The sequence below is a fragment of the Indicator indicator genome, chromosome 30 (assembly GCF_027791375.1).
Source record: "Indicator indicator isolate 239-I01 chromosome 30, UM_Iind_1.1, whole genome shotgun sequence".
In the NCBI taxonomy this organism is placed as follows: Eukaryota; Metazoa; Chordata; class Aves; order Piciformes; family Indicatoridae; genus Indicator; species Indicator indicator.
In genome coordinates this window covers 6,912,806-6,937,253 of record NC_072039.1, presented here as the reverse complement: position 1 = coordinate 6,937,253, position 24,448 = coordinate 6,912,806, and the positions used below count along the sequence as shown (strand labels likewise).

Here is a 24,448-nt window from a genome sequence, read left to right as displayed (position 1 = left end):
CCTGGGCAGCCTATTCCAATGCTTGGCAACCCTTTCTGGGAAGAAATTTTTTCTAACATGCAACCTGAACTCACCTGGCACAATTTGAGGCTGCTTGCTCTTGGACTCTTACCTGGCTCCAACCTCCTTTGTAGTTGTAGAAGGCAATGAGGTCTTCCCTCAGCCTCCTCTTCTGAAGACTAAACAACCCCAGTTCCCTCAGCTGCTCCTCATAAGGCCCTTCCCCAGCTTAGTTGCTCTTCTTTGCACCCACTTTGAGCACCTCAATGTCCTAAGGTGCCATGTCATCTAGGAAGGCTGCCCAGAACCATGTCCAGACAGGCTTGGAGTATCTCCAGGAGTGACAACTCCACCATCAGAGACTCCAAAATCACAGTCTGGCAGAGACAGAAGGAAGGTGCAAAGCTTCTGAGATAGGTGATGATCTACTCATCCACACACTGACCCACCTGGGGAGGACCTCTTTTGCACTCCAGCTTCTCTGCATCATCTTACCCTGCGTCACAGCCCAGGACACTGAGGTGACCAGAGAATCACAGAATGGTTTGGAAAGGAAGGGACCTTAAAGATCATCTAGGTCCTACCCCAAGAGTGGCCAAGGATGTGGTTTTACTGGGACCAAAGATTCCCTAAGTGGAATCAACCACCTCCCTAAGGGTATGAGGGAGGAAATTGGGTTTTGCTGGATACACATCAAGCCCAGGCAGGACCAGCTCTGCTTTCTCTGAGCGAGTCTGAGCAGCCACAGCCAGAGGTGCCTGGCAAAAGGAGAAGTGGCTCCAGCTTTTGATTGAATTGCTATGGAGCAAACCCAAGTTCTGGCTTTTTGCCATGGAAATCACTCATGCTGAAACCAGCAGTGGGAGTTTTCACCTTCCTCTGTGCTTGCAGCTCACATCCTGGCATGTGCACGGGGAAATGACAGCTGCCAGTGCTCCAGCAAAGGAAGCTCGTGGCTGCAGAAAGGCAGCCCTGTGGCTGACACCAGCCAGGGAAAACTTGGCTCATGGGAACTTCACAGCTTCTGCTCCCCAGCCTGGTGCCTGCAAAGAGCAAGCCACAGGGCTCGTGGTGCACCCAATGCCATCTCCCTTGCTGCACAGAGCACCCAGAGGTGGTGGGGGCTGTGGTGGGGAGTTAGGATGGGCTGTGATCTCATCTGCATCAGGCAGCTCCATCCCTTCCATCTGGAAGTCCCAAGATGGTCAGTGGGAGCAAGGCAGCCATCACTTACTGCTAATGAATTGAACAGAGCTGGAGGAGGAGGGTCTGCAAAGAGCTGCTGCAGCTGCAGTTGCTTGGTTGTGTCATCACCACGAAGCAACCAGCGCCTACGAAACTGCCCTTTGTCAGCTGGGAGCTTGTGTCCCCTGCACTGAGCAGCCTCCTGGAAGGGGGGAACCTCTCCCTCCCTACAAGACTCCAGCTCCAAGTGCCAGGCTGCAGCTCAGCCCCACCACAGGCTGATCCCACAGCCTGATCCAGCCAGGCTGATCCCACAGCAGCTCACTCTCGCTGGCCCCCGAGCCCAGCTTCTGCGTTTGATTTTCTTTTGCTCTCCACTGGTTTGTCATCTCTGTCAACCCCCTCAGAGCCCTCTGATGTCACAGTTCTGCAGCTCTAAGCTGACCTCTCTCTGGCTTCCTTTGTTATTCCTGGAAGCGAGACATTTTTACCATCTTAGCCTCACCCAGCCCAGGGCAGGAGATTTGTTTGGGTGCAGGCAGGGTAGGAAAAAAAGCTAAAATTAATCAAAGAGGAAGACTGCAGGGAAGGATGATCTAGTGGGTGCTGAGTCTTCATCCCCTGGGATAGCTGGTGACAATAATTAGCCCAGAGGCTCTGGGGACTCCTTGAAGCCCTCGTGAAATCCTGCCCTTGTCAAGATCCTCAGAGCACACACCCCCAGGGCAGAGGGATGCAGGGGACTTTGCCCATGGGTGATGGTGAGGGTTGTCCTCATGCTCGTGGGGAAGCATTATCTTGGGGGTACAGCTCATCCATGGGGGCTGCACCATCCCAGTCCCTTAGCACCATCAGAAAGACATTGGAGCACAGAAGGGAACATTATCCTGTCCTTGTCACTCCTGTTAGCCATTTGGTCCTGCACACTCTAGGGTGTGGGGTGCTCCATTTGGGAGACGCTGGTGGTTTCTCCTGGGGCAGACATGTAGTGCTCCAGGGGGTCACAGCCTTGTCCCCTTAAATGTGGCAAAGGTCATCCCTGACCAAGTCCAGCTCCCTTCCACTCCCACTCATAAACTGTCCCCAGCAAGTCCCTCCTGAAGCTGCACCTCTCTGCATTGTCCCTGAGGGACTCAGAAGGCCACATGGGGAGGCTGCAGAGCCATGACATGCCTGCAAATGGTGCCAGAGCTGCCCCAGCCCTCCCCTCACCCCAGGAGATACTGGTGCCAGGCACAACCCATGCTGGCAGGGGCAGCCAGACAATGGCCCCTTTGAAGGGCAAAAGCCCATCTGGGGTGGCAAAAAATTGAGCATGAGAGGGAGCAGGATGGGACCTGTGCCTCAGAAAGACACCACAGAGCATCCTAACCTACCAGCAGCCCCCACACATGGGAAGTGGTTTGCAGCCTTGCAGTGAGCACAAAACAAAGGGTGAGGTTGGTAAACATCCACCCATCACCATTGCAACTGGAAAGGTCACACCTCGCTGTGGGAGTGGGGTTCACACCACCCCGGGGGTTTTCCTACCCCCTCTTAGTGCTGACACCAGATACAGCCCCACCAGCACACTGCAAGGACAGGGAGCAAGCTGGTGCTGGTGGGCACGGAGTCTTCAGCAGGTCCAAGAGCCATGGCAAGTCCCCCAGCTGTGGCAACAGCTCTGACACAAGTTTAAAGGTTAACCCAGCTCTCAGCCCTCTCCATGAGCAGAGGAGCCAGGCCTGTGCTCACTCACACCACCCAACAAGGATGGCTCCCAGCCGTTCCCAAGGGCACACAGATTCCCTCTGGAGTTAGTTCTGGAATGTGACATCATCTGAAAGATTCCAACATTTCTCCAGAAACAGAAAAATTAGTGGGGGTGAAATTTCTGGACACTGAGGGCAGGTCACCAGTGCCTGACCTCTGAGCAGGAGAGGATGGAGAGTGCTGCAGGTGGAAGTGGGGCTTGACCTAGAGGCAAGTTTCTGAACTCAGACCATTTTTGGGTGCTTCCTTTTCTGAGTGAGTCCTGACTCCTCAGCATGACAAGCTGCTATACATAGCAACTGACATCAGCCAGTCTGACCATTTAGTCAGGGTTCCCCTTTCATTCAACACCAAGAAGTTCCCCATTTCTGCTGGCACTGAGTTTATTTTGGGTGTTTGCTTTACTTAGCACTTTCTCCCGGGATTTTTTGGGGGCTTGCAGGAAACCTCTGTCATATTTCTCTATGTAAATTGGTGCAACATCAGCCAGACTGCTTCAGATGGTCCTGCTGACTCCAAGCATGGGGGCTGAGTCACAGATCCTGAAACCACCTGGAGCCACAGTGGGACAGCTTCCATCTTACACCATCATCTGACAGAATCATAGAATTCTTTTGGTTGGAAAAGAGCTTTAAGTAATCAAATCCAACCATCCTCTAACTCTACCAAGACTGGTGCTAAACCATGGCTCTCAGAACCACATCTCTGCCTCTTTTTAACACCCCCAGGGATAGGAATTCAACCACCTCCCTGGGGAGCCTGTTCCAGTGTTTGAGAACCCTCTCAGTGAAGAAGTTTCTTCCAATGTCCAAACTAAGTTTCTTCTAATGGCTCAACCTGATCTAGTGTGAGGTGTCCCTGCCCATGGCAGGGGGGTTGGAACTAGATGATCCTTGAGGTCCCTTCCAACCCTGATTCTATGATTCTAGCCCTCCCCTGGTGCAACTTGAGGCCATTTCCTCTCATCCTGTCCCTTGTTACTAGGGAGAAGAGACCAACACCCACTTGACTCCAACCTCCTTTCAGGAAGTTACCTAATTCTCCCCTGGGATGCTGCAGCCCCCTTTGGCCACTCTCCCATGGCCATCTGTCCATCTCAGAGCACCTGCTGGGTTAGATGTCCCAAGGCACACAGCATCTCCTCTTACTGAAAAGGGGAAGAGCTCTCTTGTTTCACCACAACTGGAACACAGAGAAATGGGTAAGCAAAAGTTTCTTAGGAATATGTTGCAACATCCCAGGTCGTCACTGATGTAAGCATAGCCTCCAACCTCTGCTCAGCCTGCTAAGAGCTGGATTTGTCAGATTTCTAAGGAAAAAAACAGTCCCCTGGGAAGCCACTATCCTGACCTTGGGGTCATTTTGGCTCTCAGCAACAGAAAAGTAGTAAATATTCAGCCCTTCCCTCGTCCCTGTGACTCATTCATTGGGCTAAGCTGACTCAGCTAAATTAAAGCAATTGTTTTAATTATTAATTAAAAATTGGTCTCTGGCAGTCCAGCAGAACTTGGCACCTGCTTGCTGCTGAAGGGATGAAGGGATGGAGGTTTTCAGCTGCCTGAAACGAAAATGTCTCACTGGAAAGGTTTGGATAATCAGTGCAGGCTTCCAAGCCATTCTCCTGTTTTCAGGGAACTGGGATTTTATCAGAACATTTCTGCCCCATACATGGCATTTCTCCTGCCTGCCCTACCCCCACTGGGAGCAAGGCAGGACCAGACGGCTGTAGGTGGCAGAACCCAAGACATGACCTATGAATGCCTGAAGGTCCAATCAGAGGGAACAGCTCAGAGGCAAACCATGCTCTTACGTCCATCTCCAGGTTGTACTCCCTGAAGCAGCAGGCAGAGGAGCCAAGCCAGCACTGCTTGCTCACAGGCAAGCTCTGGTCCAGCTGGCGTCCAGCTGCTCGATGGGTTCCCACCTCCCGCCTGGCTGGACGCCCTGTCTGCAGAGGCAGGCTCCTTCCTCGTCTTCCTGGGATATCTGGGGACAAGCAAGCTGGGAAGTGGAGTGGAAAGTGAGAGCTGTACTGGTGACTGAGCTTGTGAGGTGCCTCTCTCTGCAAATCATAGACTCACTTCAGTTGGAACTGACCTTCAGATCATGGAGTCCAACCACTCTCTAATTCGACCAAGTCTGGTGCTAAACCAAGTCCCTCAGCCCACCACTGGCTCCTTTAAACATCTCCAGTGATGGAGATTCAACTGTCTCCCTGGCCAGTGCTTGAAAATCCTTTCAGTGAAGAATTTTCTTCTAACGTCCAACCTAAACCTCTCCTGGTGCAGCTCGAGGCCATTTCCTCTTGTCCTATCACTTCTTACTTGGGAGAAGAGAATGACCTTCACCTCCAACCTCCTTTCAGGGAGTTGTAGAGAGCCAAAAGGTCTCACCTTAGGCTGCTTTTCTCCAAACTAAACACCCCTAGTTTCTTCAAGCACTCCTTGGAAAACCTGTTCTCCAGAATGGCGAATGGAAAGATGGAGAAGGGACCAGACTGGCCATGGTGTGGCCAGGAAGGAGGTGATGCTCCTCTTGGCAAGAGACACATTTGTTCCATGGGTTAGATTTGTCCTCCTCAGACAGGGCAAAGGGCAGGCACATCACCACAGCTCCCAGCAGGAGCCTCCTTGAGTGGGACTTCTGTGCCAGCCCATGACCATGTTGTCTTTCAGAGCCTCTCTGCCTGCATGGAGCAGAGAAGTTAACTCCCATGGGGCTAACCCATGGCTGATGGGTGACCTTATTGTGGCCTTCCAGTATCTGAAGGGGGCCTACAGAAAGCTGGGGAGGGACTTTTTAGGATATCAGGTAGTGACAGGACTGGGGGAATGGAATAAAGCTCAAGTGGGGAGATTCAGGCTGGATGTGAGGAAGAAGTTCTTCCCCATGAGAGTGGTGAGAGCCTGGAATGGGTTGCACAGGGAGGTCGTTGAGGCCCCATCCCTGGAGGTGTTTGAAGCCAGGCTGGATGTAGGCTGTGGCCAGCCTGCTGTAGTGTGAGGTGTCCCTGATCCTTGTGGTCCCTTCCAACCCTGACTGATTCTATGATTCTATGATTCCATGATTCCATGATTCTATGATTCTATCAGCTGTGGCTGGTGGAGGGCTGTGCACAGCAGGCAGCCTTGGAGCCCTGTGAGGAAAGCACCAGGGTATCTACAGAACGTGCTGGGTCACCAGCTGGAAGCCTGTGATGGAACCAGAGTGAGTCAGTGCCCCGCACTGCGCTGGGGGTGCCGAGGTGCCGCTGGTGCGGTTGAGTTGCTCCACTCCAGCTTCTAATTCTTCCGCTGACCTCCAGGCAGCATCTGCCACAACATCACCACTCAGCACTGTCCTGAAAACAATAAAATGGGGACATTTACCAGAAATGAGTCTGCTTCCCTGTTAAGAAGACATATCCTTCTAGGAACATCTTGTTGCAACTGCAGCTCTTCCCAGAATATCCATCCTCCCCCTTCCAGGCCCTCCCCCTTCTCCTCGGGGACAGAGAACAGTTTGGTAGACCTCCATGGCACTTTGTGTGTAGGCCTATGGTGGCTTCTTCCCAGTGAACCATCCCTGCTGGCAGCCCTTGCCCAGCCCTTGAGCTATGAGCTCTCACTCTCCCCCATACAATCTGGCCATTCCTTCTTGTCTCTGGTCATTAGAGTTTTCTCTCCTGCTGAGACTGGATACTCTTTTCTCCCTGGACATTCCAGTTTCTGCCCACGCCCTTGTCCCCCAGTCTGGTCCTGGGCTTGAGAAGCTGTGTCTTCTTCCTCACCCTGCTCCTGGAGCTCCTTCTGCCTCATCTGTCAGTAGCCCTCAAAACTTTACTAATCTAAATTGGTCATTTAGGATCTTCTAGGAACTGGAGTGCAGCAGACACCTCCAGGAGGTGTCATCTTGTCTCTCTCTTCCCTTAAACTGAGGAGAAAACCCAAGTGCTTCAGCTTTTGAGACCCTTATTTCATACCCACTACTACCTGTACTGTGCCTACAGTGCTGCCCTGGCTGCAGGATGTGCCCTGAGTCCCCTCAAACTATGTGAAACAAGTCGTGGAGCCTACTGGTGATGGCTACCATCTCCTGCTGCTGGGGCAGCACAGGCTGTGCAGATGTGTAAGGGAAACATTCATGGTAGAGGAGACCTCAGCCCCAGCCAGCTTCATCCCATTGATGCTCTTCAGCCCATTTGATCCTGGAAGGATGCACTTTCATCTCCAAGCTTCTTGGGCAGGTTGGGTAACAGAGGCTGTTGGCAAATGCAGGAACCTCCACAGGGGAACTTCTTACTAATGGACATGCACAAAAAAAGAAGCAGAAATAGCAGTGGTGATTGTTTCATATCCTGTGTCACTGGGGAGGCACTGAATGAGGGGGGAGCTTCACCTTCCGGGGCTGAGGCTGCTGTCCTTGTTCCACCATGAGACTGCACCACAACCAACCTCTCCTCTGTGGAAATTCCATCATGCCTACGCAAGCTGCACCATGGAGCTCCTCACCCTATAAATTGAGGAGCTGCTGACTCTCTCAGCAGACACCAAAGAAGCTTGCAAGCTCCTCTTGCCTATTTCAGCTCCAGCCACCACTTCTCAGCTGACATGAAGGTCTCTGTGGCTGCCCTTGCTGTTCTCATCGCTGCCTTCTGCTACCAGACCTCCGCTGGACCAAGTAAGTCTGAGCTCTCCCTCTAAATGGGGACAGCAGAGATGTCACTGGTGGGACAGGACCTCTTCTACCAGGCGTCCTTCCCTTGTCAGACCACCCTCTGATAGGTGCTCCTGGGCAGCTGGGGCTCTTCTGCCATGGGAAAGGCACAGAGCTCAAAGCATGGCACAAGCTTCATCAGTGCCAGCTCAGGGTGAACTCATAGGCAAAGGAAGAATCAAAAAGACCTCATTTTTTTCCTTTGTCCTCCACATTCTCCCAGACCCTCCAGGTCTGTGGTTCCATGTCCCTGCCCTTGCTCCCCATCCTTGACCACTACTGATTACTGTCTTTGCCTCCACAGTTGGCTCTGACCCACCCACCTCCTGCTGCTTCAGCTACATCTCCCGGCAGCTGCCCCGCAGCTTTGTGGTGACGTACTACGAGACCAGCAGCCAGTGCCCAATGCCAGCTGTTGTGTAAGTCCTCTCCTCCAGGGGGCTGGGGTGGTGGTGGTGGCTTGCTTTCTCTTTGGGCTGAGGATTCAGAGAAGGAAAAACCTCTTTTCCAAAGACAAAGATTGGAGGCTGCCCCCAGGAAACAAGACAGATGGGGGACAGGAGGTGCAAGGGTGTCAGGTAATGAGAGGACTAGGGGGAATGGAACAAAACTAGAAGTGGGTAGATTCAGAGTGGATGTTAGGAGGAAATTCTTCCCCAGGAGGGTGGTGAGACACTGGAACAGGTTGCCCAGGGAGGTGGTGGAAGCCTCATCCATGGAGGTTTTTAAGGACAGGCTGTATGTGTCTCTGAACAACCTGATCTGTGTGAGGTGTCCCTGCCCATGGCAGGGGGGTTGGAACTGGATGATCCTTGAGGTCCCTTCCAACCCTAACAATTCCATTACTCTAATTCTATGATCCTCTGTGATGCTCCATGGGCTGAACACGCAGGGTCCTGCTCCAACATTTTGCAAGCCCACTGATGGCTGCCTGAGATGATGAGCACTGCACCTCCCCTCTCACCAAGCCCTTCTCTCTCTGCACCCCACAGGTTTGGGACGAGGAAGGGCCGCGAGGTCTGCACCAACCCTGAGGAGGAATGGGTCCAGCAGTACATGAATGACCTGGAGCTGAACTGAGGTCCTGGGACTCTGCCACTCTGCATCCCCCAGCTCCACCAGAAACGCATCAGTGTCACTTAAAGCTAGCTGAGAAAGTGAAAATGTCCCAGAAGCTGACATCAGTGCTTTGCTATTTATTTTTTTTTTTCTATAGGGGAGGGATCAGGTGCAATAACTCCACTCCAGACAAAGAGGATTATTTAATAGATCTATATATTTTTTTTTTATCTAAATACTTGTGCTCAGGTGCTGTTTTCTGCACTTAATTAATTGTGGGTTTGATGCAATATTTAATTTAAATTTTGAGAAAAATATTTTTGTAAGACCTTTCTGCATTGAATTAATTGTTTGGTGTTTGGGTTTGGTTTTGGGTTTTTTTGGTGCAGTATTTAATTCAGATTTTGAGAAATAAATATTTTTGTAAGAAATTCCTGCCTTTGCCTCTATTACAATTCTTTACAATGACATGAACTGAAATTATAAATGACAAGATGGTCCTTAGTCCCTTTCCTACATTCTCAATCCCCCTCTGCAAGCTTTGCCTACCTGAACATCCTGTCTTGCCAAATAAAAAGAGAAAAGCCATGAAGGAGGAGGTATAAGAAGGGTGCATCACAAAATCGCTGGATGGTAGGAATTGGAAGGGATCTCTGGAGAGCATAGAGCCCAACCCCCTTGCCAAGGCAGCTTCACCTAGAGAAGATCACACAGGAACACATCCAGGTGGGTTTTGAATGTCTCCAGAGATGGGGACAGAGCAGGGCAGCCTGCTCCAGTGCTCCAGCATCCTGAAATTAGAAAAGTTCCTCCTCATGTTTAGATGGAACTTCTTATGGTCAAGTTTGTGCCCATCACCTCTGGTCCTGTCACTGGGCACCCCTGAAAAAAACCACTGGTCCCATTCTCCTGATACCCAGCCTTTGAGTATTGATCAGCACTGATGAGAACTCCCTCAGTCTGCTCTTTTCCACATTAAGAAGCCCCAATTCTCTCAGTCTTTTGTCCCAAAAAAGATGTTCCAGTCCCTCCAGCACCTCTGTGCCCCTTTTCTGTACTCTCTCCAGCAAGCCCCTCTCCTTCTTGAACTGGGGAGCCCAGAACTGGACACAGTATTCCAGAAGTGACCTCACACCCTCACCATGACACCCAGGTAGTTTGGCTCAGCCCTTGAAGAAGGTTCCTCATCCCCACTCATTATGGCTGCTGGCAGCTGGTTAAATTCCATCACTGGCCCCATTTATAATCAATTAAAAGGTTACCTTCAGGGGCTGACATTTCTGGTGCTGGCTGTTTCAGGGAGAGCTTTCTGGGAGCTGCAGCTAAAATGGTTCAGCTATTCCCAGAGCTGAGGATGGGGGGGGGAATCTGTTTCACTGCAAGGTTTTTAGAACAGTTTCATTAAACTCTCATTTAGCTGAGACATGAGGCTCAGCCAGACGTGTCCTTACAGAAAAAGTGACTTTTCTCTGTACCTCCAAACCCTGCCCATCACTGGACATGTCTGTCCAGAGACACAGTGTCCCTCTCCAGTCCCCCTGCCAGGTCCCAATCCCAGGGCAGGATCTGTCCACGCAAGGACACATCTCTGCTGCAGCCCTGGGGCTGGTCTCTCACCTGAGCTAAAGGAGATGGAGCCCACACCATTGATGGTGTTTAGGTTGCTCTGATCAGCTCTGGACACATGCTGTAGGATGAACAAGGGTTTGGGGTCCTCCTGCCTGGACCTCTGGTGCACGTAGAGCAGTCCAAGGAAAAAGATTCAGGTTGGAGCTCACCCCAGTGTTTACTGACTGAATCTGGGGGGGACAAACTTCATCAGTGAGACCCAGGGGAACAGAGCAGGCTCCTGGGGAGGGTTGATGATGAGCAGACACAGGGCAGAGGCTGGGTGGGATCTGTGCAGCAAGAGAAGCTTCAGGTGGGGCTGGAAGGGACCAGGGGGCTGTGGGTGTGTTTGGGGGAGGAAGGACCACATCAGCTGTGTCAGGAGCCTCAGCCTTTGAGGAACTGCAGCCCCCAGCTCCTCAGCCCACGGGGCAGCCTGTAGCCCATCAGTCATCTCACTACAGCACTGACTGCACCCAGATGGAAATAGCAACTGAGGAGGAGGAGGAGGAGGGTGAAACAGGGATCTGTGCCAGCAGGACCAGAGTCCCTTCCCCGAGGTGCTGCTGGGAGGGAGCCCATGTGTGGGAGCTTCAGGTGGACACCACCTTGGGGACAAGGAGATGCTCCTGCATGTGAGGCTGGTGGCTTTGGTCACAGCCCTGACTCCCCAGGCCCTGCAAGCCTCAGGGTCAGCTCTGGGAGAAGGGCTCATTGTGGTTGTATCAGAAGTGGGGACACCTTGGCCATTGGGTACCAGCCAGCCCCATATATGAGTGCCTGAGCCCAGCAGCTTCACCCTGAGGACTGAGATTAGTACAAAGTTGAGTGCCCAGAGATACCTTCCCTTTAGGGAACAGCAGGAGAAAGGGAAAGGAGAGGGGAGACCTGCAACAGGGTCATCCCAAAATGACTTTATCTTCTAGAGTCCCTCTTGGGGGACAAGCACCATCTGACCCTGTGGCACTGGAAGCAGTCCCACAGCCCTGGGGTTTCTTGTTGAAGGACACTCAGTGCAGAGTCATCTGGGGATCACCATCCAGGCTGTGCACTGTTTGAGCCTGTTGTGAACAACCCCATGAGTCAACCTCCTTAACAACCCAAGTCACACTCAAGCCACCCACAGCAGACACCTACCCTGGGTACCTCAGCTAACTCCTCACTGCTATTCTGGGCAGCTGCAGGGAGTCCTGGATTGCTCATGTCTTTCTTCAGCTTCCACCCACCTACGTGTGACAGCTCAGAGGAGCCCCCAAAGTGCCTGTGAGAAGCACAGCTTGTTACTCCACACCCCCAGGCAGGGAGGTGTGAACGAAGCCTGCACGAGCCAGGCACAGGCAGCCAGGCAGCTTTCAGAGGATCATTTTGGTTGGGAAAGACCTCTAAGATCATGGAGTCCAACCATCAATCCAACATCACCGTGCCCATTCAACCACCTCCTGAAGTGCCATGTCTACATGGGGGTTTAACACCTCCAGGGGTGGTGACTCCACTGCTTCCCTGAGCAGCCTGTTCCAGTGCCTGACCACTCTTACAGGGAAGAAATTGTTCCTATTATCCAACCTAAACCTCCCCTGGCACAACCTGAGGCCATTTCCTCTTGTCCTGTCACTTGTTACTTGGGAGAAGAGACCAACCCCCATCTCACTCCAACCTCTTTTCATGTATAGAGAGCCAGAAGGTCTCCCCTCAGCCTGCTCTTCTCCAGAAGAGGAAGCTGGGAGCTGGGACCTGCTTCCAAGCCCTCAAGCAGGGCATCTTCAGAGCCCCCATGTTTTAAAAAGGAGGAGGAGGAGTGTTGGAAGGTGGCCAGGAGCAGGGACAGGCAGTAGCCACATCACCAAATCTCACCTAAGGATTACTGTGCCCAAAGCAAGGACTGGAGCTGAGTGATGCAAGAAGCCCTCACACCCCACAGCTCTTGGAGGAGCCCCAGGTGCCCCTGGTGCTCATGCACAGGTCTCAAGGGCCAACCACGACGTTCATCCCTCCCAAATACAGCCTCATGAGGTGCTCAGGGAGCACCCACTGGAGATGGGGCAGGGGAACACAAAAGCAGAGGGCACTAAGCCTGAGGGAGCAGATGAAGGGAAAGGGGAGGCTGGGACCCAAGAGGAGGGTGGCTTACAGGAGGTTTCCTCTGGGTTCAGACCAAGTGCAACACTGTCAAGGGTTTCAGGATTTGTAAACTACTAAAAGAGAGACTCATCCTGAAAGCAGAGTGTGGTATTTACTGACTATTTTGTGCTGTGTAGATAAAAGCAAACATCTGTAATGAAACCCCTGGGAAAGCCTTGCTGTGGGCAAAGCCAGCATCAGACCAGGCTGTGCCATCTGGCTGAGGGAAGTGATGCAAGCAGGACCTGGTCCTTGCTGGGCAGGACCTTCATGGAAGCCAGAGCCAGGTACTAAATGCACTCCACAAGGACAGAGCTAAGCTTGGCTTGTGGTGACTTAAGAAGAAAACCTGCAGATAAGCTTTAGGAACAGCTTTAGCTTTAGGGAGCTCTGAAAGCCAGGTCCCAGTGCCCCTGGATTTTCTTTAGCTGCCCATTGCCAGTCTGGGCATCTCAGGACAGAGCAGTATCTACCCTGAGCAGGTTCTTAGTTACAAGTGATGCAGAGATGGAAAGATGTCACAGCCCATTCCAGGCTCTCTCATGCCTTCAACCTTTACCCTCCTTCCTGCGAGAGGCACATTCATAACTTTTAGGAACACTTTGGGTGCTTGCATCAGGCTGAGTCCACATCCTTTCTGCTCATTCATTTCTTCCCCTTAAATGCAACATCTCTGAACTGTTGCAGTTCCTCCTGTCTCTTCTGGAAATGCTCTTCACCCCTCCAGCACAGCAGCAAGTGTCACTTATCTGTCACCTGGCCGGACTGGTCTTGCTTTCTGGACAGCTTCCATCCCATGACCTTCTCCTGCCCCAGGTTTGGTGACATTTAGTGTGGTCCCTGCACAGCAGGTTTCCCTGGTTGTCCTCACCACTCCCCTCCATAACCACCTTTGCTTCCAGCCCTCAGCCAAGACCTCAGCATTCCTGTCCTTTCCTCCCTTCTCAGGCTCCGTAAATTCCCTGTAAGATCTCAATGGAGGTCAATGAGCTGCAGAGCTCACTCAGACCTATTGCTCTTCTCGTCCTGGGACATGGAAAAGCTGGGATTGGGCTCTTCTAGTTGGGGTTCTTTTCTCTCTGCCATGTAGCCTCCAAAAGAGTGAGCCTGCAGCTGAGGGGAGGAGACAGGGACTCCCTGAAATGCCACAAAACTCAGCCAAGAAGAACTGCTGTCTCATGTTCAGCATCTTTTTTTTTCACTGGAAGACTCCTAAAGCACCATCCAGGACATCCCCAGAGAAACTGGGCTGAGCATTTAAGACACTGCTTTATCAAATCTCATTTTATTTTAATTGAATTGGTCTTTAAATTAAGTAGCTTCATCATTTTCATCTGAAGGGCATGCTCCACAGCCACTCCATCTGGCAGCCCAGGGCTGCTGGTGTCACCTCTACTTCCTCTGCCCCCAGGGCAGTGTCTCCTGCCTCCTGGCTCTGTGGACCACAGGCACTTTGGTTCAGATGAGCAGGACTGGCTGATGCCACAGCTGAGCTTAAGGACCTGAGACCTTTTCCTCCAAGAACACAGCGGCACAATGCTTGAGGCAAGAGGCTGGGGCAGCAATACTGAGAGAAAGGATGTCCCAGGGGATGGAGAGCCCTTGGAGGCATCAGCTGAGGATGGCTCATTTTTCTCTCCCTGGGTTTTGCAGCCCCCACAGTGTCCCCATCCTGTAGTGGGCAACACAATGCTTCATATGCTTGGAGATTCCCCACCCACAGGGCTTGTGAGGGGACACTGAGGGGCTGGAGCTATGGGACCTGGAGGCGATGTCCCCACCAGAGGATGAGGGAGAGCAGCCCAGCCACCACCCACACCCATACAGATGTCCCCTTGCCTTCACCCCAGGCCTCAGCAACAGGAGGCTGAAGCATGGCCAACTACACAGCTGCCACGACTGACTCTCCTGCCTGGTGGGTGTGCAGCTTCCTGCAGTCTCCCAGTGAGGCAAGAGCAGCATCTCCTGAGTAGCTTCTCAAGGCTGGGGAGGACCAGGTGCAGCAGCACCCTTTGCCCTCCGAGACGTTGCGGGTTAGCTGGGGCTAATAAGCAGGGCTGGGTGCACCACAAAACCACACTGCTAACCACACAAGGCTGCCCAAATCAACCCTTTATTGCCCTGTTCCAGTCCAGCTCACACCAAAAGCAGCACTGTGTGGCAGCTGGCTGTGAGGCAGGGCAGCAGAGGTCAGTGTGAGTCTCTGTCCCCACCAGTGACACATGGGGTTACGACATGACCCCAACATGAGTATGCACACAGTGGGTGTCAGACTCCCCCAGCAGCCAGTGGGGATCTGCTCCAGGTGTTCCTGCCCTAGCAGGGCGGTTGGACTGGATGATCTCCAGAGGTCCCTTCCAGCCCCACCACGCTGGGGTTCAGTGACTCTGTGGAACCCTACCATGGTGCTCACCAAGGCACACAGACTTCCCCCAGCGGGAGGAAGCAGCCAGGCTCCCAGGTCTCACCACCAACAGCCCGGAGCAGCCATCACAGCACAACGCAGCTGCTCCCTTGCGTGTCCCTGACCCAGGAGATCACCAAGGGCTCTGCATTTCTGCCCCCCAAAAAGGCACCCAGGAAGAAGAGAGGCCGCAGGTTCCCCGAAAACTTGTCTGTGAAGGTGTAGATGTGGGAGCGGTCGCTGACGTTGTAGAAGGAGATCTCTCCTGCCTCGTAGTCGAGGAAGATCCCCACGCGCCGGGGCCTGATGCTCAGGCTCAGAGGGGAGGCTGGGGAGGTGAGGGCCTCGTAGCCTCCCCCGCTCTGCAGCCGCAGCACCCAGTAGCCGTTGTTGGGGCAGAAGACGACGTTGCCTCGCCGGTTGGCGTTCTCCCGGCACAGCCCCAAGCCCCACTCGGGCTTGTCCCCCACCTGCACCTCCCAGTAGCTGCGGCCCGAGAAGAAGGCCTGGCTGCCCAGCACCGCCGGCACCGTGCCAAACCTCCTGGGGCTGTCGAAGAGGGAGAGCAGCAGCTTCTTGCCGCCACGCCGCACACTCTTGCGGTCCTCCGACAGGGTGAGCTCCGGGTGCGCCGTCTCGGGGTCCAGACTCACATCCACTGGGGAGGGAGAAGGGTGGAAGCGTGAAGAGGGCTCCAGGAGCCTGGAAGCTGAGCTGTTCCAGCTCTTTCCATGTATTTGCTTGTGCCCATGGCTCTGCATGGCTCCCAGTGCTGCCCGGCAGCAGGGAAGTTCAGTCATACAATCACAGAATCAGTCAGGGTTGGAAGGGACCACAAGGATCAGCCAGTTCCAACCCCCCTGCCATGGGCAGGGACACCTCACACTACAGCAGGCTGGCCACAGCCTCATCCAGCCTGGCCTTAAACACCTCCAGGGATGGGGCCTCAACCACCTCCCTGTGCAACCCATTCCAGGCTCTCACCACTCTCATGGGGAACAACTTCTTCCTCACACCCAGTCTGAATTTCCCCACTTCCAGCTTTGTTCCATTCCCCCCAGTCCTGTCACTACCTGATATCCTAAAAAGTCCCTCCCCAGCTTTCTTGCAGGCCCTTCAAATCCTGCTGACTAAACCACACCAAAATATTCAGCATCTGGCTGCAGAGCAGGCACAGATTTGGGTGGGGGAGGGCTCCTCAGCTTCAGAAGCAGCCAACATTGAAGAGTTCATGGGCAACAGGGAGCCTGAAACTCCTGACTGACCTCCTAGGCTTCAGGGTCATCTCACAACCTAACCAAGACCAAAGTGAGGAGTGACCATGACACCAGCTTGAACTCATCAGTTCACAAACTGGGACCAGCTGGACAAAGCTTGTTGAAGAAACCTTCCTGTTCCCCAGGGTATGGGTAGGGGAGGGCAACTGGAGCATAAATGTGCCAGGTCCTGGCACAAAAGCAAATCCCTTACCTTTGAACTTCTTCAGCATGTCCCTCATGCACAGGCAGTGCTCTGGGATGCTGTAGTTTTCCTTCAGGGTCACAGACACAGCCTTGGGGGATGGGAACTTTATCCCATCACACCTGAAAGAAGAGTAACACCCATGGGTTGTCTTCAGAGCCCACAGCATGGCCAGTGTCCTGCTGGTGGGGGGTTAATGTTTTTGTCTTGACTGCAGAGCTGTATCTCCTCCCTTGAGCTCTTTGGCTGTGCAGAGCACTAGGGACAACCACTTGCTTATCAGCAACGCTGATGGGACCAGGAAAAAACAATGTGGGGAGCAGCACTGACAGTCCCTGGGAAGGATGGATCAAAGCCAGCAGGGCAGCATGTCCCTTAGGAGATCAATCATCTCACAAACGACAAGGCCAGGCAAGAGCTTGGCCTTGGGGCCCTGGAAGAAGAGGATACAGTCTATATTTCAGCCCCTGCTGGTCTCAATCTTTCCTTTGTCAGCCCCAGGGAGGACCAAAGCAGATGCTGGGCAGGGAGGACAGGGGGTGGCTGGCATGGAGCAGACAAGAACACGTCACTTAGTCTGGGGACAGCCAGGATGGTAGGAGGAACAAGCACAGGTACCTACGTGATCAGGAACTTTTTCATGTCCTAGCAAGAGAAGAGAAGAGAAAAATCATCATGGGTGTGGGGCTCTGGAGCCCACCAGTCAGCCTGGCCCCAGCCAGCTGCCCAGACAGCAAAGGCATCGGGGCTGAGTTGGTAGGGCTGGTGGCACAGCCTGACCTTGAGCAGCTCCTCAGCTGACTGCTGGGTCTTTTCCTTTATCTCCAGGATCAGCTCCTCCAGAAGGGACTTCTGCTCCACCAGCATGGACAAGTTTTCATTAATCAGCAACAGGATTCGCTTCTCCTCCTCCTCCAGCTTCTGCAGCAGCAGCTTCTCGTCGTCAGCCAGCAGCCGATGCAGCTTCCCGAACTCGCTCACAATCCTCTCCCGCTTCTTTCTCACTGTCTCCTTCAGAGAGGAAGTGACATGGGGTGAAGTGAGGCAAAGTTAGCCAGGAAGTCAAGACAGAGCTGGATTCTCCAGCATCAGGCCCCGGGAAACCACCACATTTTTTGGACAAGCACATGTATTTTAAAAAGCAGCCAGAGGCCAACTGCTGTGCCTTCACCTCTGCCCAGCTCCTCCTCAACATCCTCAGTTCATCAGCAGCAGGACTTTGCCCAGGGCATTTCTGCTCAGCATGGTGGGGGTTGGAAGTAACTTCCGGAGGTCATCCAGTCCAACACCCCTGCTAAGGCAGCGTCACTCACAACAGCCTGCCCAGGATCACAATGTCCAGGTGGGTTTGGAATCTCTCCAGAGAAGGAGACTCCACAGTCTCTCTGGCTAGGCTGCTTCAGGGCTCCAGCACCTTCACATCAAACATTTTTTGTCTTGGGTTCAGATGGAACCTCCTGGGTTCCAGTTTGTGCCCACTGCCCCTTGTCCTGTCAAATGGGAGCACTGAAAAGAGTCTGGCCCTATCTTCTTGCCCCCTACCCTTTAGCTCTTGCTGAGCATGGAGAAGATCCCCTTTCAGGCTGCTATTCTCCAGGCTAAACAGCCCCAGGGCTCTTAGCCTTTTCTCCTCACAGAGAGAACAAGTGTCTCAGTGAGGCACAGGAGGACCTGTGGGGTTTCCAGGCTGCCAGGAGATGCCATCAGGTCTCCAGGGTAGACATTATTAGAATCTAGCTCCAGCTAGATTCAGGCTAACCTGCTGCTGGGGAGGAAATGATCCAAGTCTAGAAAATTCCATAGCATGGGGAAAAGAGGAAAGAAGTTTCAGGGCTGGAGAGGGCTGAAGAGAGGGAGCCAGGGGGGATTCTTCAGGTGTCTGAGAGCTTTCCCTACAGCCAGCAACAGGCAGGGGCTGCCAGTGCTTTAGAACTGGGTACTAGGAAGAAGTTCTTTAAGGGTGGTGGAACACTGGAAAATTTGCCAGGGGAGGTGGTGGAGGCCCTGTCTCTGGAGACATTAAAGGTCAGGCTTGATGGGGCTGTGAGCAACCTGATCTAGTTGGGGATGTCACGGCTCAGTGCAGGGGGGTTGGCATAGATGACCTTCAAAGGTCCTTTGCAAACCAAACCATTCTGTGATTCTGTGGTTCTGTCTGAGCCCTAAATATTGGCACCAAGGTAACACAGTGAGGTCAGCAGAGACCACGAAACCTCCAAACACAGAGGATAAACAAAAGGAAACTGAACTGCATTTATCTTTCTGTCCTAGCACATGATTTCTTGGACCTGAGTCACCAAGGTTTGATAAGACAGGATGGTCACAGCCTCTTCCTCCACACCATTCTCAAGGGACCTTTCTTTTTTATAACTAAAGGAGCTCAACCAGCTGCCAAGGGGAAGCCAGAGGCAGCTGAGTCGCAGCCCCAGAGCCCTGACTCAGGAGGGTCAGGGGGACAGTGGCATAGCTCTTTCACAGCCTCCATCCCCATCCCTACCCCAAAGGGGATGGTGGGCACAGAGGGGCACCCCAAAACACCACCACCCACTTGGCTAGGTTGTGGTGGGAAGGCAGAGGAGCAGAGGAAATGACATGGGGAGTGCAGAGAAATTTGTTTGCCGTGCCAAAGCCAATTCATCATCCAGCTCAGGCCTGGATAACTCGGTCCAGAAGTTTTGTTTCCCTTTCTGCAGTTACTTTTGCTTTCCAGCTTCCAGTTTCCACCTCAGAAGGACATGAAACGCAGCTCTTTTGCTGGTGTCATAGCTTCCCAGGACTGCTGGAAGTTGGGCAGAGGTGCAAGAATTAAGCTTTTCTGTTGTTGGGGGGCTTTTTTGGTTGTTTTTTTTGGGTTTGTTTCGGGTTTTTTTTCAGTAAAAACACTTTCAGTTCCTACTGCTGTGAAGCAGAGCTCCCTGGGTGGCTCACAACTCAGGCATGCATTGTAAAGCGAAAGGCAAACAACTTAAACAGGAGCAGAAATTTCTTTGCTGGGAGGGTGCTGGAGCCCTGGAGCAGGCTGCCCAGAGAGGTTGTGGAGTCTCCTCCTCTGGAGACTTTCAAAACCCACGATCCTGTGCCACCTGATCTAGGTGAACCTGCTTTAGCAGGGGGGTTGGACTACATGATCTCCAGAGGTCCCTTCCAACCCTCACCACGCTGGGGTTCTGTGATAACAAATATTCAGGGTTGGTTTAACTGGCACACAAACCCTCCAGTTTCAGGGGGGCTGATGTGCTGTGCTTTGCAAAGCTTTCCTTTGCAAACCTGTTTAACGTTTATTACAGAACTCACACAGCTGTTGAGCTGCTTTCCAGCACAATACAACAGCAGGACATGGGGACAAGTTCCACCTTGAGGACTTTGCCCAGATACACAGCCCCAGACCAGATCACAATTGCTGGTCTCTCTGAAGCTCATGCTTTAAGTATTAAGCCAGGCACCTGCCTTGCACTCCTGGGTTTTCATCTTTTCTGTTGATTCATGCTTCTTCACGTCCTCCATTTCCTTCAAAAGATGCTCCAGGGATTTATGGAGTTTGACCTGAAAAGACAAAAAAACAGGCTCAGCTCACCCTAGTAGCACCCACTGAGTACAACGGTTTAGCCCTGGCAGCCAGGGGACAGTGACCACACAATGCCAGGCAGTGCCAGCCCTGGCACCCAAACCCAGCAGCTGTGCTCTTCACTCCCAGCATTAACCCTCTGGATGCCCCTTGAGTTTTCCCTGTATTTTTCCCACCATTTGGCTTTTGGAGATCAAAGTGACTGCTCCCTGCAGTGCCAGGGTGTGGGGCAGCCTGCTGCGTGCTGCTGGGAGCATTGCTGTGATGTGGGGCTTGGGTGCACACATTCACTGAGGAGAAAAGTCCCCAGGGCAGGACCAACGCCCTACTTCTCCAGGGAAAGAAGCCTTGAGGTTGCCTCCATGCACCTGGATGGACAGGGCTGAGTCTGAGTGCCTCCACAATTTGGTAGACAGTGAGTCTAGCCTCATCCCTGCAAAGAGAGCTGCTGGGTGGGCACTGCTGCCTCTGTCACCCCCTCCTCCGCTTTCCTGGCAATGCCATTGGGGCACTGGGAGAGGGGCAGTAGAATCACAGAATTGTTAGGGTTGAAAGGGACCTCAAGGGTCATCCAGCCCCCATGCCGTGGCCAGGGACACCTCACACAGATCAGGTTGCTCATAGCCACATCCAGCCTGGCTGCAAAAACCTCCAGGGATGAGGCTTCCACCACCTCCCTGGGCAACCTGTGCCAGTGTCTCACCACCCTCATGGGGAAGAATTTCCTCCTAACATCCAATCCGAATCCACCCATTTCTAGTTTTGTTCTGTTCCCCCCCGTCCTATCATCGCCTGACACCCTAAAAAAATAGGGCTCTGGCAGCCACCCGCGCTGGTACCAGCGTGCCCAGGGCACCCCGAGCTCCCATACCTTGTAGACCTGCACAGCCTCCTCGATGGGGCAGATGGTGTGGGAGCGGTGGTGCAGGGACTCCCGGCACACCACGCAGATGGCCTTCCCGTCCTCCTCGCAGAAGAGCTTGAGGCGCTCGCCGTGCTGGGCGCAGAGCGGCGGCCCCGGGCCCAGCTCCAGCCCCGGGCCGGCCCCCAGCCCCAGCTGCCGGATGCTCTCCACGATGTTGGCCAGCTGCCGGTTGGGTCGGAGGCCGCTGCGGTGGCAGGAGGCCCGGCACTGCGGGCAGGAGAAGGACCCATCGGCCCACAGCCCCTTGTCCTGGCAGTGCCGGACGATGCAGCCCCGGCAGAAGTTGTGCCCGCAGTCGATGCTGACCGGCTCGCTCATACACTCCAGGCAGATGGGGCAGATGGCCTCCTCCTGCAGCCGCTCCAGGGCATCCGCCAGGGCCATGCTGGGGTCCCGGCCCAGGTGGTCTCACCGGGAGCCTCTGTTCCCCTGGGGGGCAATCGGCACAGGCAGGCTCGCAGGCAGACGGAGCTGTGGTAGCCTCACTTCAGGGCAACACCAGCAGTGCCATGAAAGCGAGGGGAGAAGCCAGGAGAGAAACCAGGGCAGAAGCCAGGAGAGAAGCCAGGGAAGAAGCCTGAGGAGAAACCAAGGAAGAGGCCAGAGGAGAAACCAGGGAAGAAACCAGGGCAGAAGCCAGGAGAGAAGCCAGGGAAGAAGCCTGAGGAGAAACCAAGGAAGAGGCCAGAGGAGAAGCCAGGGCAGAAGCCTGAGAAGCCAGAGAGAAGCCAGGAGAGAAGCTAGGGCAGAAGCCTGAGAAAGCCAGGAGAGAAACCGGGGGAGAAGCTAGGGCAGAAGCCTGAGAAAGCCAGGAGACAAACCGGGGGAGAAGCTAGGGCAGAAGCCTGAGAAGCCAGAGAAGCCAGGAGACAAACCGGGGGAAAGCCGACCTCCCTGCCGCGCAGCACAGCCACGGAAGCCCTGAGTGCCAGCTGGGGGAGGAGCAGGCAGGACAGCTGCAGCCAGCCCTAAAGGCTGGGCCTTCCTCGGAACAGAAAGCAAAACCCTGCTGGGAGAGCAGGACAAATTAGGAAGCGCCAGAAATAATCGGTGCGCAGAGATAATTGCGGGCGCTGGGGTGGCAGAGTCCGAGTGGCCTCTGGTGTTTGCTGAGCTGAGCAGCCCATGGTTGGAGGGGCAGCCTCAGCTTTGGCCGTCCGCTGCCTGATGACACTGGCCGAGCCTGGTGCCCCCACATGATCGTTCATGCTGAAACATCCCCTGCAAGCTTGGGTACCACCTGGGGCAGGGCTCAACCACAGCCTGGCAGGCAAGGGGTGCGAGAGCCCTGCCAGGAGCGGGCAGGATGAAGAGGCTGGGGGGGGGAGGGGGGGGGGGGCAGCTCAGAGCAACCCCAGCACCCCACAGACTCATCTGGTGTCAGCTTGGACCCCTTCCAACCTCCCACGACCCCCATGAAACATCCTGAGAGCCAGTGGGAGAAGCTGTAGGTTTTGCTCCTTTTTATTACACAAAATAACTTCACCACAACCCGTACAAATCAGAATGAAAAACTGCACTGAAAATGTTAAATAAATTACACATGCTTTTGCATAAACTTAAATAAAAGAGCTAAACACTGTGTGAAACAGTCTGCCACGTTCACAGGCAATAAGGGAAAAGGGATGTGCCTTGGAGGTGCCCATGAGAGAAGGTCTTCATGGAGGTGATGGTTGCTCAGCTGCTGCCTGCCTTGCCCTTTAGCCGATCCACGATGTTCTGGACCCACTTATCCTGGGGATTGCCACAGACCATCTTGTGTAAAGCTGTGGTAAATCTGCAGGAGGAAAGCCAGTTATTGGAGAGGGAGAGGGAGAGAGAGGGAGGAGGTGAAGGGACCAGCTGTTCCCTGCCACTGGTGAATCCCCCCAAACCAGATATCTCTACAGCTGCAAAACAACCCCAAGGAAATACAGGGTTAGGGGTTGGCTTAATGGCATTACAGGTGTCTTGCTCTCTGCTACTTAAGCCACTCTGCCCCAGCATGTCTGATCCAGCTGGAACACCATCCTGCCTGGATCCTGCTATCTAGAGACAGCAAAAGTGACCAGAAGCAGCTCATTTGGCTCAATTCTAATTGGGATATCCAGGAACTGGTTGCCTGGGATGTGGAATTGGCCTGTAAGGTGTTTAGAGGTTGTTCTAACACATCAGAACTGAGCCTGTTGTCTTCCCTTGCAAGGATGGAGTGAGATGTGGGGTTTTCTGGCACTGCCATCCTTCAGTGGAGCAGGGCAGAAGATCTACTCACATCACAGCTGGCTGCGGGCAGTGGCTGCCTACGTAGTCATATTCCACTGCGAGTCTTGCAGGTAGTGGTCTGGGGCTGTAGCTGAGGCAGCAGGGACCAGAGTTGACAGATACTGGAAGAGAAATTTTCTGATTAAACCAGACCAGGAAAAGCACCAGTGGGGAGAAGCAGGGTCAGAAGATAAGAAGGTCCCCACTGGAAGAGGTGCTGCCTGTACTGTGGGCTCCCATCACAGGCTCCCACCACAGCCATCCTTCCCTCAAGAAGTCAAAGAACAGCAAGATGTGTTCCTTTCCCACAGCAGATGCTTGGAAGGGAGAGCTGCCAAGCATCACTAGACGTTATACAGCAGAAAGAGAAGAGAGCTCCTTGGAGAGGAGAGCTTGGACTCACTTGGAGATGAGGAGACCTGGTAGCAGAGGACAGCCACAAAAAGCACAGCAAGGGCAGCTGTGGAGGTCTTCATGGTCCTGTTGAGTGGAGATATATGGTAGGAGTTGGGCTAGACTGCTGCAGAGCGTCCCTTGCTGTGCTTGATGTGGGGTCCCTGTGTTCAGCACACTTTATAGAGGGACGGAGTCAGTGAGGACTCAAACGTGCCGGAAACATTGCTGTAAGACATGACACAATGGAAAAAGTGCTGTGTCAGGGCTGCCACACAGCCCTGGGGGGAAGTGGCCAGAGCCCCAAGGAAAGCAGTGCCCTGACGTGGCACGTTATATGATGATATGATACCACGAAGTGATAGTGGACAGGATATGACCTCTCTTTTTCTTTCCCCTAACCAAAGGTTTCTGTAGAGAACCTAGAAAGAACGATTCAGAAGATTAGTAGATGGATCTCTTGCCCAGAAGTCACATGATGGCAGTGAAGAACCACCATGGCTGCCACGCACTTGTGTTCCTTAGAATCTCTAAATCACAGCCAGACTGAGGCCACTGCACTTCTCCCACAGTGACTGGAGCAGGGATTGTCCATGAGTCAGGCAGCCCTCTCCATCTGCCCATTCAGCAGGTCAGCAGCCATGCCCTGCCTTGCTTGCAGCACTGCCCCAAGGAAATGGAGACTTTCCCCAGAAGGCCACCAGTCTGTAAGTGTGCTGAGAGAGGGTGGAGTGTGCTCACAGAAACATTCAGGTTGGAAAAGACCCTTGGGACCACCAAGTCCAACCAATAACCCTATTCTACAAAGCTCACCCCTAAACCATATCCCCAAGCACCACATCTAAATGACTTTTAAACACATCCAGGGTCGATGACTCAACCACCTTCCTGGGCAGCCCATTCCAGTGCCTGACCATTCCCAGGTCGGGCTCCTCTTCTGTCCTTGAGCATCACCTACAACCAGTCATTGGGATGGATGTGCTGCCTGAGACAGGAGACATGACAGCTTGAGGTGCCCAAGACAACAAACCAAGAGTGACAG

General features: G+C 53.5%; 3 protein-coding genes across 3 annotated transcripts; 1 reads left to right on the top strand and 2 right to left on the bottom strand.

Annotated features, from left to right (window-relative positions):
• The first annotated feature begins 7,526 nt into the window (after positions 1–7,526).
• Positions 7,527–8,712, top strand: LOC128977045 (C-C motif chemokine 4 homolog). Its single transcript, XM_054394511.1, has 3 exons — positions 7,527–7,596; positions 7,937–8,051; positions 8,625–8,712. The coding sequence occupies exons 1-3, from the start codon at positions 7,527–7,529 to the stop codon at positions 8,710–8,712; spliced, it is 273 nt and encodes a 90-aa protein (XP_054250486.1).
• A 5,809-nt stretch (positions 8,713–14,521) lies between these two features.
• Positions 14,522–21,159, bottom strand: LOC128977043 (E3 ubiquitin-protein ligase TRIM39-like). Its single transcript, XM_054394510.1, has 5 exons — positions 20,719–21,159; positions 19,730–19,825; positions 17,046–17,293; positions 16,292–16,404; positions 14,522–15,479 (listed from the first exon to the last, which is right to left on the bottom strand). The coding sequence occupies exons 1-5, from the start codon at positions 21,154–21,156 to the stop codon at positions 14,908–14,910; spliced, it is 1,467 nt and encodes a 488-aa protein (XP_054250485.1). The 5' UTR covers positions 21,157–21,159; the 3' UTR covers positions 14,522–14,907.
• A 1,290-nt stretch (positions 21,160–22,449) lies between these two features.
• LOC128977101 (C-C motif chemokine 5-like) lies at positions 22,450–23,489 on the bottom strand. Its single transcript, XM_054394569.1, has 3 exons — positions 23,417–23,489; positions 23,024–23,135; positions 22,450–22,549 (listed from the first exon to the last, which is right to left on the bottom strand). Exons 1-3 carry the CDS (start codon positions 23,487–23,489, stop codon positions 22,450–22,452), a joined length of 285 nt encoding a protein of 94 aa, XP_054250544.1.
• Positions 23,490–24,448: the final 959 nt, after the last annotated feature.